Genomic DNA, 12,288 nt, shown 5'->3' with positions numbered 1-12,288 from the left:
TTGCAGAATCTGAGACTAGTTTTTCTGGAATATCGCTCGCGTATCTCTGTGGAAGATGGATAACGGGTCGGTGGGAATTGGGCGATTGTGGCCTGTCTGCTGCGAAGGCGCCCTACAAGTTCCGTACCCTCTGCATACCTGTGCGGGACGCGTGCTTACAGCCTCTTCCCACCGAGCTTGTTGTGTCCTTTGTTTCCGTTCTCAGAACCTAGGAGAAGCCTCGGTGCATTGCACTGCCCGCACGACCGAGCCACAGAGCCCTGCTTTCGTCGTGGGAGCAGAAGCGAGAGAACTCTCAAAAGCTCTGTGGTACGTAAACTAGCTCTTTTTCCACCCGGGCCCGACCCACCCTCGTCCAGATTGCGTACATATTCCTCTACCCATGGGACGTCTTCACCAAAAATAAGTATCACTCCCGTTGTTCACAGTGCGCTACTCGCAGTCAGCTGACGGGTGTGAACAAGGTTCACAATAACAGCTGGACGGTAAATACCGCGTTGTGCGCGCGCGCTGAGTTGCAAAAACAAAGAGAGCCTCACTTTGCGATGGCATCCTAGCCCCCGTGGGGAACGGTGCTGGCGATCGAGCGCCGACGCCCGGCGTTTCTTTCGGTGCGCCTGGTGGCGCCGAGATAGGCTACGCGCCTTCTCCCGTGCACCACCGCGGCCGGAGATGCATACGTTTACGTCTCCCATAACGAAGTGCGGCTTGCGGCAGTCCGCGGCTCATGTCGCCAGTGTGGACTGGGTTCTAGGGCGCGGTGCTCTGCAGATGCGGGATGCATCGCGCCAGGGAGAAGTAGCTAGGACACACTAGAACAATGCGCGGTGCGCTTCTAGCGCGGCGACCCTGGCTTTCGGCGCAGCGACGCGCATCGGTTTGTGGGCGTCACCTGTCGGGTCGCACTTTAAGCTTTTGTATGCAAGAACGATGAACGCGTTTGGATGTATTCTCAAAATCGCAAGCATTCTGGCCATGTTAAAATAGAGACGCAACGCGGGGGGACGTCATCTTTCCCTATAAACGCGTAAGAACGTACAAGCTTGTTCCGTATGACCTCCTGTAGAACCGAACAGAAGCAGAAAACTTGGATGTTGCTCCGTGTTCTAGAGAAGGCGGCGCCACCACGTTCGTTCGGGAGAGTAAACAGTACGTCTACGCAGTTCTCTTCTCACTGGCGATTGTGAGCACGGGGTCTTCGCATGGGATGTGTAAGTGGAAATCGGCGCAGCCTTCTTTGGCAGCATGAGAAGATAGTGGTGATGAGCCGGTCTTCACGTGGTGGAAGGGGAGTGCTCCAATTGGAGAAGAACCTAGCTCCCGCTTCGCTTGAGCTGCGCTCGGAGGTGTGTCATTTCGAGTCACGGCGTACGGCAAGGGTCGCGGAAGTGCGTACTGTATCGGGAGCGAACCGCCGCGGTCACGGCTCACAGCCGTCGGGGTGGCGGTGGGGCGAGTGGTCTGGCGAGTCTATGAGCTGCTGGACCCTTCGAGTGCGGTGATCCTAGTGTGCAGAAGCTGCACTACGTAGTTTCTGATGTCATGGACTGGAGTGAGTCACTTACGGAGGCTAGGTGGTCGCGCTAGGTAGTAAATGGCGTTGAATTTCTGCAGTGGGAGACTCTAGCTCAGAAATTGAATGCAATGTAAACCAATTGACACGCACCCGCAGCCAGACTAGTCTCTCCTCCCCTTCGCCTCAGTTGCACCGCGTTATCTAACCCCAAGAGTTCGTGTCCTACCAGCGCGAAAACCGCGCACGACAGCTTCCGAGCCCGCTTGCATATGCACCATGCTTGCCCTCGAAGTTAAAGGAGCGAACATCGAACATACAACAATAAGGCGAGGATCCTGCATAGAAGGGTGAGTGCGTCAACATAGCAACCGGCCACACACGTCCCGCTTCGGCTGAATCACGTGAGCGGGGACTTCGTGGCGTTGATCGCGCATGTAAGCCCTTTTCCTCTCGCTTTCTCAGCTCCGGGATCAGTGACGATCTTGCGGAGGTTATGCACGGAGTCGTTCGGATTTTCTATTAGCACCGTAACACTAGAAATTGTGATCATGTCGGTTTTGATTATTCAAGACGGATGCAATTTAGACGGAGAACATACCATTGCACCCGTCCCCGGCGCAGCTCGGCTTTTGACAGCGCAATCTTATGTAGGATATGTCGCCTTTCCGTGGCTACGAATCTTGCAACCCGTGAAGATGCCATTCCGCTCCGAGTTGAGTTGCTCCGAGTTGAACCGGATCGAAACATATGCGTCTGATACTTCTGCTCCAGGATGTGGGGAATGGAAAACCTGCACGGCAGATGCCCTCCCACGTTACACTGAAACAGATGGAACACTGCTGTATTCTTTCTCCCACAGAACTACGAATTTTATTTTATTTACAGCCAGTGAACAGCTCTTGTCTGTGCATTGGTTCCATAAGATGAGTTCTTTCACATCTTGCATACAGTTCCCCCGTGTTAACTCCACTGTCTGTCATGCTACCTCCAGTGAACATGACTTAACGTACAGCTTCGCATGCAACCGTCACTCTGCGACTCGTTCCTGAAACTCAAAACTCACGTTTGGCTGGCATTTCCATCCCAGCGCGTCGACCGGCGCCAATTCGACTGCTGTCCAATCAGCAACGAACTTCCTGCGGCGCATCAAACAAGAGGCCCAAAGCTCAACCGCATCCCCACACCTTCACACATGATCCTGGAGGCAACGAACGACCGGTGTGGAGAGCAACTAAATCCACCGCTACCCCACAACGCTCTCAAGTGAATTGGCGGCTACCACACGGTTCCCGAGCCGGACCCGCCGTCGGTGCTCGTATGCGTCCGAGCCTGGCTGTGCCGAAATCTCCGAAGAGACCTCAGTCTGTAGCTGTGCATCACGACGATCTGTAATAGAGTCTGTAGCGCTATGGGAGGAGGTTATGACGCTGCATGCGGTGTGTCGGCTATCAGCGCTGCTTGTACCTGGCCGCCGTCGGACGCGCGGATCGCCTCGGGCATGCAAAATTTCTACCAAGGGTCCGCGAGAGGACGGTGCCGCGAACCGCGTGGACGCGGATGCGACGCGCCAGCGACGGCACGTCGGTGCGCCTACGCGCCTCTCTCTCGCTTCGCGGGAGGTCGGTAGTTCGTGGGTGCGATGTACATCATCTGCAGGGAGGCGAGCACCGGCCCTTCGTGGCTGAGTAGACCTTGTGCCCCACTCCATCGTAACCTAATAGAGTCCGTACACACATTACATTTGACAGCTACGAGCCGACCGCAGTAGTCTTCATATTTGTCTAATCTATGAGCTGTCCCCAGGGCGGGACAGCCCCATGCTGGGGTCAAGCTCGGAGAGAGTACACCTCCGTCATGAGCTGCGCGGTGCTCGCCGTTAGTTTTTACATAAATAGGCCGTATCATGAGTCTTTGAGAACAGTGCCCGTCGAGGGTTGGTGAGCTGGCAGGCGACGAGGGAGAAGCATGCGGGAGCCGAAGCCCTACGCAGGGCGACTTGACAGCAGGCAGCGCGGCTGCCTTGACAGGTTGGTACCGCGTGGTAAGGGATACGAAGATAGGCGTCAGCAACACCCGTGCGCGGGTTGTCTAGGACGATATCGGGAAAGGGTCTGCCTGGCTTCTGTTGTGTCGAGCCTGATTACATCCGCCCGTGGCCGTGGCCGTGAGCTGGCACCTGGCGCAAGAAGCGATGCTCCAGCTGTGCGAGTGAACAACAACCCAGACCCTGGAAGCGAACACAAAGGAAGGCATCCCGTTGACCGGAACGCTGCCAGTAACAAGACAACCTTTGGTCCGCGTGTTCGTTGCCATTGGCGGTGTTTCCGTAATGCTGAGTTCATGAGTTGCCGCATGGTCGGCGGATGAACGTAGGACAAGGTTCGCAGGCGGCGCATGGTTGGGCAAGCCATCACGGCCAGCCTCAGAGATTAATTGGGGGGATTGGACCATTGCGGAGCACCTGCGATTGCCTGAAATTGCGAACCATGCGAGGCTGAGAATCGAATCCCCAGGGAGAACGATCCGCGACAGCAAGAGATATTCACGCTTTCTCCGGACAGCGTGAGAGACGGGAGAAAGACAGCTTGTATCTCTTATTTCACACTAGCGCGTCGGTAGGTTTGTTCGCATTGTAGCCGAGCAGCCGAAGACGTCTTGAGGTTGTCGCATGGTTTGTGATACAGCTTGAAAAGGGTAAGCAATTGGGTGATGGACGCAAACAAGAGCAATTTGGTCGGCTTCCGCTGTTTGGTATGCCTCGAGGCGCCCTGTCGGAGATGGGGCAGTCTCTTCTCCAGCTTCTGACCGACCCTGTGGCAAGCGAATAATTTAGACAGAAGTGGAAAGTAAGTACAAGAACAAAGAAAAAGAAACTTACGGAGCTCTAATTATACATTCAGATTATAGTTCGCGCCCTGTTGGAAAAAGGACAATCAGCCATCCAAGCAAGCGGGCTGCTTACGGAAGGTCTCGGTCGGTTGGTTGTTCGGAGATCGCGAATTCTTCCAGACAGCCTCGTTAGCATCTCCGCACACCCTGCTGCCCTGGTCATGAGTGGCCTCTTTCCACGATGCGCGGGGGGGTACTCACCCAGTGCTCCCCACCAGCCAATCTCACCCGACCTTCTCCCGTCGGGCGAACACAGTCCACACCTCTCACCCGCCTCACGCTGTTTATGGTCATCTATTGCTGATTCTGTGAGTTGTACAAGGCCATTTTGTTTGCGATATGGGAGCTTACGTCGGCATGGTCTCGCTGTCAGGTTACTCTGAGCAGATCATCGGCCATGTTGACCGAGGCTTCCAGCGCGAGAGGGCTGACGATACGCGAGGCGAGACTCAAGGCCGTTCGCTTCTCACCCTCTTCTTTCGGGTGCACGGCTCCTTTGTTGTACGCGTCGAGGACAAGTATCCCGGCGGGATGGCCTGTCGTGTAACCATATATAGTCCGAGGCCGTGTCATCACAGCGGCGTGGAAACGGACGATGACAGATGCTGCAACATTTTCATGCTACACGACCGCCGAAGATATCTGAAGACACGCTCAATATCAACTTCACTAGTACTCGCAAATAATACTCACCCGGAACAATTGCTACTTGACCAGCACCGCCCAGGTGACCTCGACAGGCGTTCTGCACAGTCGGAAGACGCCTGGAAGTAGCCACATGTAAGTCGTAAACTTGTATCATCGCTAATGGTGAACGATTATCGCGTACCTCGTTGCTGAGAGAAGCATCGGCCTCAACCTGAGAGCTGCCATTGTTGTCGACACAGCTAAGTATCGTGCCTTACTAATGTTTCACAACAGTGCTCAGTTATCAACAGAAAGTATCTCACCATCTCTTAAACCGTAGCAGGACGTGCATGTCAGCTCGCCTGCCGCCGCCGCCGCTGCCGCCAGTATCAACACGAGACTGCTGAAACCCTGAGCCAGGGTCGGTCGACATGTCAGCCCGCTATCGATGACTAGCCTGAATAAGAACATACTTACCGCAAGTCTTCTGTTCTCGCTCAGCGTAAGAACGGCGAACTGACTGATCAGCACTCCATCTAGACTTGGCATGCCTGCAGGACTACGCATGGTGCGGGGACGCCGAACTGTTTAAGTCGTTACCACAGCAACCGCTAGCGCGAACGCCGTACAGGGTTCCCTCTTTCCGCCGTCGTTAGGTTAAAGCCTCCGCTCGCCGTCAAGCGCGCCCGCGGGACTGCAATGCGCGGCGAAGGGCGCGTTGATCGGGATCGATCTCACGCGAAGAGCGGCGGCATCCGTCCTGGGTGGTGCCTGTCGATCCCCCGGTGGTGTTCCATTGCGGCTGTCTGCTCACGGTCCTCAACAGGAGTCCACACAGCATTCCAAGCATGCGGGCAGGCGATCCTGGTCTGCCGGTTATGTGCGGCGCAATGATAATCCACCGGGCGCGTGAAGTGGCGTCTACCTCTCGGCTGGCGATGACCACCCTCGCTCTGGCCATGCTGCAAATGTCATTGGACACCTCGTTGCTGCACAGATTTTTTTTTACACCGCTATGATCTCACAGCTAGAGTGCTAGGCCGTTCGTCCACAACGGTTATAAAGACGCAAAAGCGATGGCAAAAACGTATTGCCCATTGGCTGGATTGAACAACCGACCTCACCATTACGAGTGGCGCGCTCTACCACTGAGCTAAACGGGCACTATGACTATGAAGATGATGTGCTTAGTCACTGAGTTTAATAACAGACATAACATGCAGACCTCTAGTAAGGTCTTTACGAGTCGCTGTCATTAACTGAAGTAAGGGTGTTGCCTCGATCATGCACGTCCCGCTGAGCACATGTTATAGCGAGCTTGAACTTAAGCCCACGGCCATCCTACTGCCGAGGCCTGGACCCGCATGGCTGCGCATGGCCTGCGGCTGCACATAACGCTATCACAAGAATAGGCAGCAGGCTTAAACGCGAAGATCGTCTAGTCCGAAGAAGGTGTCTGAAGTGTTTCCCGTGTGCAAGGCGTGGTCAGATGGGGGTTCGTCTAGTTCTCGATGTCACGACATGAAAGAGTAACGGGGCAAGAACCGCTCAATGGTGCGTGTGTCTCGCGTTGGTGGCGGCTCTTGCTGCTTTTGCAAGGAAACACATAGCCGGCGCACAGAGAGCCCTGCCGTGGAGAAGGAGTGCGCCGATAAGCTGACTTCTCCCGGACCACGACCCTGAGCACGCCATGGTGCCTCCGGCTGAACCGGCCCCCTCTGAAGGCTGTGTTATCATTGACCCATTGCCGTCTCGTCGAGTGCTGTGACTGAGTGCCACTGTCGACCTTGGCAGGTTATGGCAGACCAGAAAGTGACAGTGGCAGGCAGAGCAAAAGGCGAGAGCTGGTTATCATAACTTCGTCTCCATTGCTGTGCGTGGTATGCTTCTGGAAGCGTTTAGAGGTGTATAGGAAGGAGACCCTGGACAACGAGTCAGAACCTGTGGTCCGGGAGAAGGCGAGCGTCTCCAGCCATGAGCGGAACGTGCGAGCGTACACAGGGCGCAGCATGTCTAATTCGCATATTTTTTGCATAACACAGCTAGTTCTCTCGAGTGTATGAGCACGTTGTAGATGAATCCAGAGGGTCTGCAGTTGGAAACCAAGGAGAGGAAGCGATGTGCAAACAATCAGCCTTGCCGGATTTGGTTAACGATGTGCCTCGTGGTCCGTGCGCAGGCCCAAGCTTATGTCATCGGCACGTGCAGGCGTGGGTGTTTAGGGGCCGGTTGAATCTGACCGTGACACAGATCTGTCACTTCCCCCTCGTTTGTGACGCTACGTCGAGCCCGACGCCCGACAGCGACCTCCATGTCGTCCACAGCGACGGCGACCATTGCCACGACGTCCTGCGTGCGCGCACCCATACCCCTCTCGGGCGATGCCTTCGGCTACAAGGGTAAAATCATCCGCTCTTGGGCGCAGCTACCGCCCGAGGTCGTCAGGTCTGTCGCGCGCAGCCTCTGCGCCACCCATGGCAATCTGAGTCTCTGCATTTCAGACACATTGCGTCGCACTACCTGTCGCTAGTCTCGCCGAGCCTTTACGTCCCCACGACGTGGGACTACAAAGATTTTTGGCATTCGCGAATAATATACACCGCCCTCCGAGATGCTGTGGAAGTGGAAAGGCTGATGGCTATATGCATGCCGTGGTCCGCTGCTCGTGAGTAAATCATCCGTTCTGAGACATGACCTTTCAAAGCGCGTGTCTCGCCCTCTGTCCCGACGCGTAGCGGCGTCCATCGCGTTTAACCGCCATAGCGGAAGATTGAATACGAGAGCTTCTCGTGCCTGTCATAACGCGCGGGATCAAAGCCATCACAACTTCTCGCTGACCTCCAATTCTGCTTCACACAGTCGAGTATCATCCATTCTGGCAACACGCTTGTGCAGCCATCGATCCCAACGAAGTACTTGCCCACCATGCCGTCATTCGCTCGCCCCCTACCGCCGGTTCGAACAAAGCGCCAGTGCAACGTCTACCTCCGTACAGGCACTTCCGCCAGATATCAATGTACTCTTGCCTGGTCTGTCGGCTTAACTATCCGGGCTCTACCCTCGGTTTTGGCACGGGGAAGCGGGTCGCCTACAATCCCCAACTCAACATGTTCACCGTCTGTCGCGAGCACCGCAAGGGAACGTTTTGTTCCCTGTGCTTGCGCACAGCACCTCATGATGACACGCACCTTATGGTGTGCGTCGCGGAGAACGAGGATGAAGAAACATGGCCTGGAGTGGAGGCGACTTGTCGTCATTGTCGAGGAGAGGGTCTGTGGAGGAGAGCCGTCCGAGATCCACTTGACCGCCAAGCGCTTGGAAGTCATCCCTTGAAGTGGAAACACGCTCCGGACTGGGAGATAGGGCAAGCAGTGGAGACGTTCGTTGACATGGGCGAAGGCTGCATCTCCGACGTACTCGCCCTCGCCCGTGAAAAGCATTGGCTCCGCAGCAACACCAAGATTGCGGAGCTTCTCAGTCAAGCCCTCGCTTCGTCTCGCTTCGTTGCTCGCGCCGAAGCGGGATACGAGGGCGATAGCGATGAGGACTTGAGTGGCGAAGAGGAAGAGGACCCGGAGTTGATGAGTTTGACGGAAGATGCCGGGGGGATCCGAGACCTTGCAATCACCGACTGGGCGAGGAACAGGGTACTCGATGGACACTGGGTCGCACCGGCTGATCAGTGGTACGACAATTCCGTACCGGGGCAACCTGATGTTGTATCGGCACAACATCCGTGTCCGTGGCATGGTGCGACCTACAGCGGGGCCCTTGAGGAGGGTGAAAGCGCAGGCGATGGCGAGGAGCTTGAACATCCGCGGCCACGGACCTATAATGCCGCGTGTCCGCCTACATTTGCGCTATGTGAGGTCGTGTACCGAGCATACCAGCGCGTCATGCGGGAGATTCTGCTACCTGCAATGACGAACATCGTCAGGCGTATCCTGATGGAGTCCCAGGCTGACGGCGTAGATCCCACTCTGCGAGCATCCAAGATGACTTTGGAAGAGGTTGTCAAGGAGCTCCGGGTTCATGCCACGTGGTCCAAGGGCGTCGACTGGATCGAGCGACGAGTCATTCGAGAACGTGAAGAACGTCAGCGGAGGCAGAGGAGTGTCGATGAGGAGTCTTTGTCTTCATCGCGATCGGGTGGATCGCACGAAACTAGTCCGGTCTTGTCGACAACCACTCTGCAGACCACACCCTCGCCACCTCCCAGCAGCGTCAAAGACGACGACCCGGAATCGTCCCCTGTGGCGGTGTCGTCGCCCACTATCCCGGTTTCTGAAGCAGCAGCTTTGCAAACGCATGAGCTGATCCGCCCCGTACCGTACGTTCCTGTGACTGTAGCTCACCTTCCGCAGTATAGCATCGACTGTATCCGTACGGTTCGTGACGTTCACCTCTCTCTTGGCGATAAATTGTTCTAACGTACGACTTTCTGCAGATCTGGCGAGAAGCATGTGCGCCCTTGTACCAGTGTCGATGCTCGATATGTGAACGGGCTATGCTGGCCGCGAACACAAACTCGCCGAACGCAAACCAGAGGCCTTCCAACCTAGTGCCCGTAGAAGAGCAGACGAACAAGCGTCGGAACAGCGATGTCCAGGGGGAGGCTAAACAACTGGTAATCAAGATTGAGGAAGCGTCGCTTCTTGCTCTCCGCCAAGAAGCGGAAGAAGAAGAGGAAGAAGAGGACCTCGACGCTGATGCTGATCTTGACGACGACGACATCGAATCAGAGCTCGACGATGGTACATTTCCGTGGCAAGGCGAGAAAGTGTCGACACCACGGACCCCAAAGCGGACCCTGGAAGAGATAGTGGAACCAGTAGACAACGCGCTTGAAGGCGACCAGGAGGATGTCGAGCGCGAGGGCACACCGCCCAAGCGAGCCCGGCTGGCGGACGCTGAATCTGAACCAAAGCAGCTTGTGACGCCGTCGCCCATCCGTATGCGCAAAAGGTCGTCCGAGGAGCTGGAGGACAGCGCGATAGCCGCGCAGAGTGGCAAGCGGGTCAAGGCGTAGCCGTCAGGAATAGAGTGGAGGGAGCGGGGCAGTGCGTCCTGCAGATGCACAGGCTGGTGTCGAGGGACCTCGTGGTGGCCGCGCGACTGCTGGCATGTCGCTTACCGCCGCTGATCTCTCGGTCTCGATGGTGTTGCCGACATCGGAGATTCCGCTGGCGATCTACGCGCAGGCCGTCGACGTGTTGATGGACGCGCACGCGCACGCGCTGCGCGTCGTCGCTTCCCTTCCATCGCTCAACGTCTCCTTGTCCGATCCGCCCTTCAAAATGCGCCCTTCCGTCCCGCCAATTATCTGTGTTCCAGCTGCTCTCGCCGTTCCGGTCATCGCTTTCGTCCATGCTCGTCATGTCGTCTCTCCGCCGTCCCCAGCCTTGTCATGTTCTCTGCATCCTGTATAGTACGTATCATTTTGTCTTCGTTGATGTACCAACGCTATCCGCTTCCGCATGTAAACACTCAAAAGTGTATCATTATCCCACCCCACGATTGAAGTATCTTTCGTTCTGAATTTTTGTTCGCCTGTTGTCCAGGAGTACTGTCGGACATTGCTAGTATATAGATTCGTTCCTGAGCAGATGCAGGTTCGCATTTCCAAAGTCGCGTAGATCTTCGCTAACATAGTTCTGTAGTCGCTGCTCCAAAAGTATTCACGTCTCAGGAGAGGTTTTCCTGCGCTGAACGCGTCTTGTATCTCGACGCGATACTCGTTATACAATTCTTCGAGCAAGATTTGTGGTGTTCGTGTCAAAGTTTGACTTGGTCGTGACTGCTTCTCTGTTGTCGACTACCAGCATAGTCAGGACGTGAGCTTAGGTAGGTGTATCAAGATTTTATGAGCAAGATGCTAGACAAAACAATAATGCATACAACAACGTCACTCATTTATAGTACAAGGATGGAGAGCCGGGCATGAAAATATGTGGCGCACACTCGCTCCCTTCCGGCGTTGCCCGACTCCTCTCGGAGCTTCGTTAAGTGCGGGAATGGGGTGAGACTCAACGAGGGCCAAGCTAACGGCAGACAGAGAGCACCACGGCGTTCTAGTAGCCGTGTGGGATCGTACTCTCTCTTTTCCCGAGCTCGCAGATGAGTGGGGTGAGCTGGAGAAGGTTGGAGATCGTCATGCGAGGATGGGTACAAACACTCGCCGAAAGATATGTCGTTCGAGATGATACAGAGTATGAATGCATGAAGCTTGAGTTCGTTCGTCCGAGCCGCCTCATTGCACCATCAAGGTTGGGGTAGAATTAGCCGGACCAGTGTGACTCGGATATGTCGAGTGCAGGAGAAAGAGTAGATATGCTGGTCTGGTCCTCATCGGCCCGAACACGATTGGTGGTGACCTTCAGGACATCCATCAGCGGGCGTCGAAGCCGCTGCACATCCACCTTAGGTTCCTCAGCAAAGTCGCTTTTGCCCAAGAGCGCGTTCAGGATGTTGGAGTCGTGGGTCTCTGGGGCCACAAAGAGGGCGAAATTTTGGCAGGAAGCGGTAGTAGGAGGGGTCATTCGGTGCGTACTGTGTGATGAAATCAAGTGCAAGCCTAACAAGCTTGAAATTGTGCTCTCGCCTGCGCAAGTCAAGCGCCCAGCTGTCGCTACGTACAGCATCGTCCTGCCAGGACGAGTCGATGACTGGATAAAATACAACAACTCGAGCGTACGAGGCGACCAGTCAGCAAAGATATATATGAACGGGTACTCACAACGAGTTCTGTTCACTTCCATTTACAGCATGTAAGAGCAATGGTGACTGGGAGGAGCAACCACTACGGGCATGAGCTGATTTCAGATCACCTGAAATGTCCTGGTCAAGCTATCAAAACTGTTTCATTTTCGAAGGCTTAACCGGGGCTTTCTGGTGTCCCAAAATGATAGATTTGCTACCACTTTTGTAGCCATTTGCGGTGCAGGAAAATGATAAATTTTGTGTAGCCTGAAATGAACCTGAAATGACTGAATATGACTACATTTCAGTACAGCAAAGAGTTCATGTTTCAGGAGACTTTGTGGCGCATTTCAGGACATCTGAAAGAACATATGTAGAAATCATTTCCGCCTCATGTTTGCAATGAGGAAAGGTCCAGGCAAGGAAAACTTTTGATGGTCCTGAAATTGCCATTTCTGATGGATTTTGAAGCTATTTTATGAGCTAGAAGACTTTTACTTGAGATAAGTCAGAAACATCCTAGAAATGTACTATAAATTTTCCATAAATGGTAATTT

At 54.8% G+C, this 12,288-nt stretch overlaps 2 protein-coding genes and 1 non-coding gene across 3 annotated transcripts; 1 reads left to right on the top strand and 2 right to left on the bottom strand.

Moving 5' to 3' along the window:
* Positions 1-4,774: 4,774 nt before the first annotated feature.
* Positions 4,775-5,599, bottom strand: PHACADRAFT_30539 (uncharacterized protein; the record flags this gene model as incomplete). The annotated part of the gene is made up of 4 exons (XM_007397564.1): positions 4,775-5,010; positions 5,099-5,292; positions 5,356-5,474; positions 5,510-5,599. 4 exons carry the CDS (start codon positions 5,597-5,599, stop codon positions 4,775-4,777), a joined length of 639 nt encoding a protein of 212 aa, XP_007397626.1.
* A 524-nt stretch (positions 5,600-6,123) lies between these two features.
* On the bottom strand, positions 6,124-6,195 carry PHACADRAFT_t105. The gene has a single exon. It is a non-coding gene; the product is annotated as a tRNA-Thr (tRNA).
* Positions 6,196-7,309: 1,114 nt separating this feature from the next.
* Positions 7,310-10,540, top strand: PHACADRAFT_259980 (uncharacterized protein). The gene is made up of 4 exons (XM_007398183.1): positions 7,310-7,477; positions 7,534-7,697; positions 7,892-9,420; positions 9,480-10,540. Exons 3-4 carry the CDS (start codon positions 8,422-8,424, stop codon positions 10,059-10,061), a joined length of 1,581 nt encoding a protein of 526 aa, XP_007398245.1. The 5' UTR covers positions 7,310-7,477; positions 7,534-7,697; positions 7,892-8,421; the 3' UTR covers positions 10,062-10,540.
* The last annotated feature ends 1,748 nt before the right edge of the window (positions 10,541-12,288 follow it).

This window comes from Phanerochaete carnosa, assembly GCF_000300595.1.
Source record: "Phanerochaete carnosa HHB-10118-sp unplaced genomic scaffold PHACAscaffold_7, whole genome shotgun sequence".
Classification (NCBI taxonomy): domain Eukaryota; kingdom Fungi; phylum Basidiomycota; class Agaricomycetes; order Polyporales; family Phanerochaetaceae; genus Phanerochaete; species Phanerochaete carnosa.
This window is presented reverse-complemented; position numbering and strand designations above follow the sequence as displayed.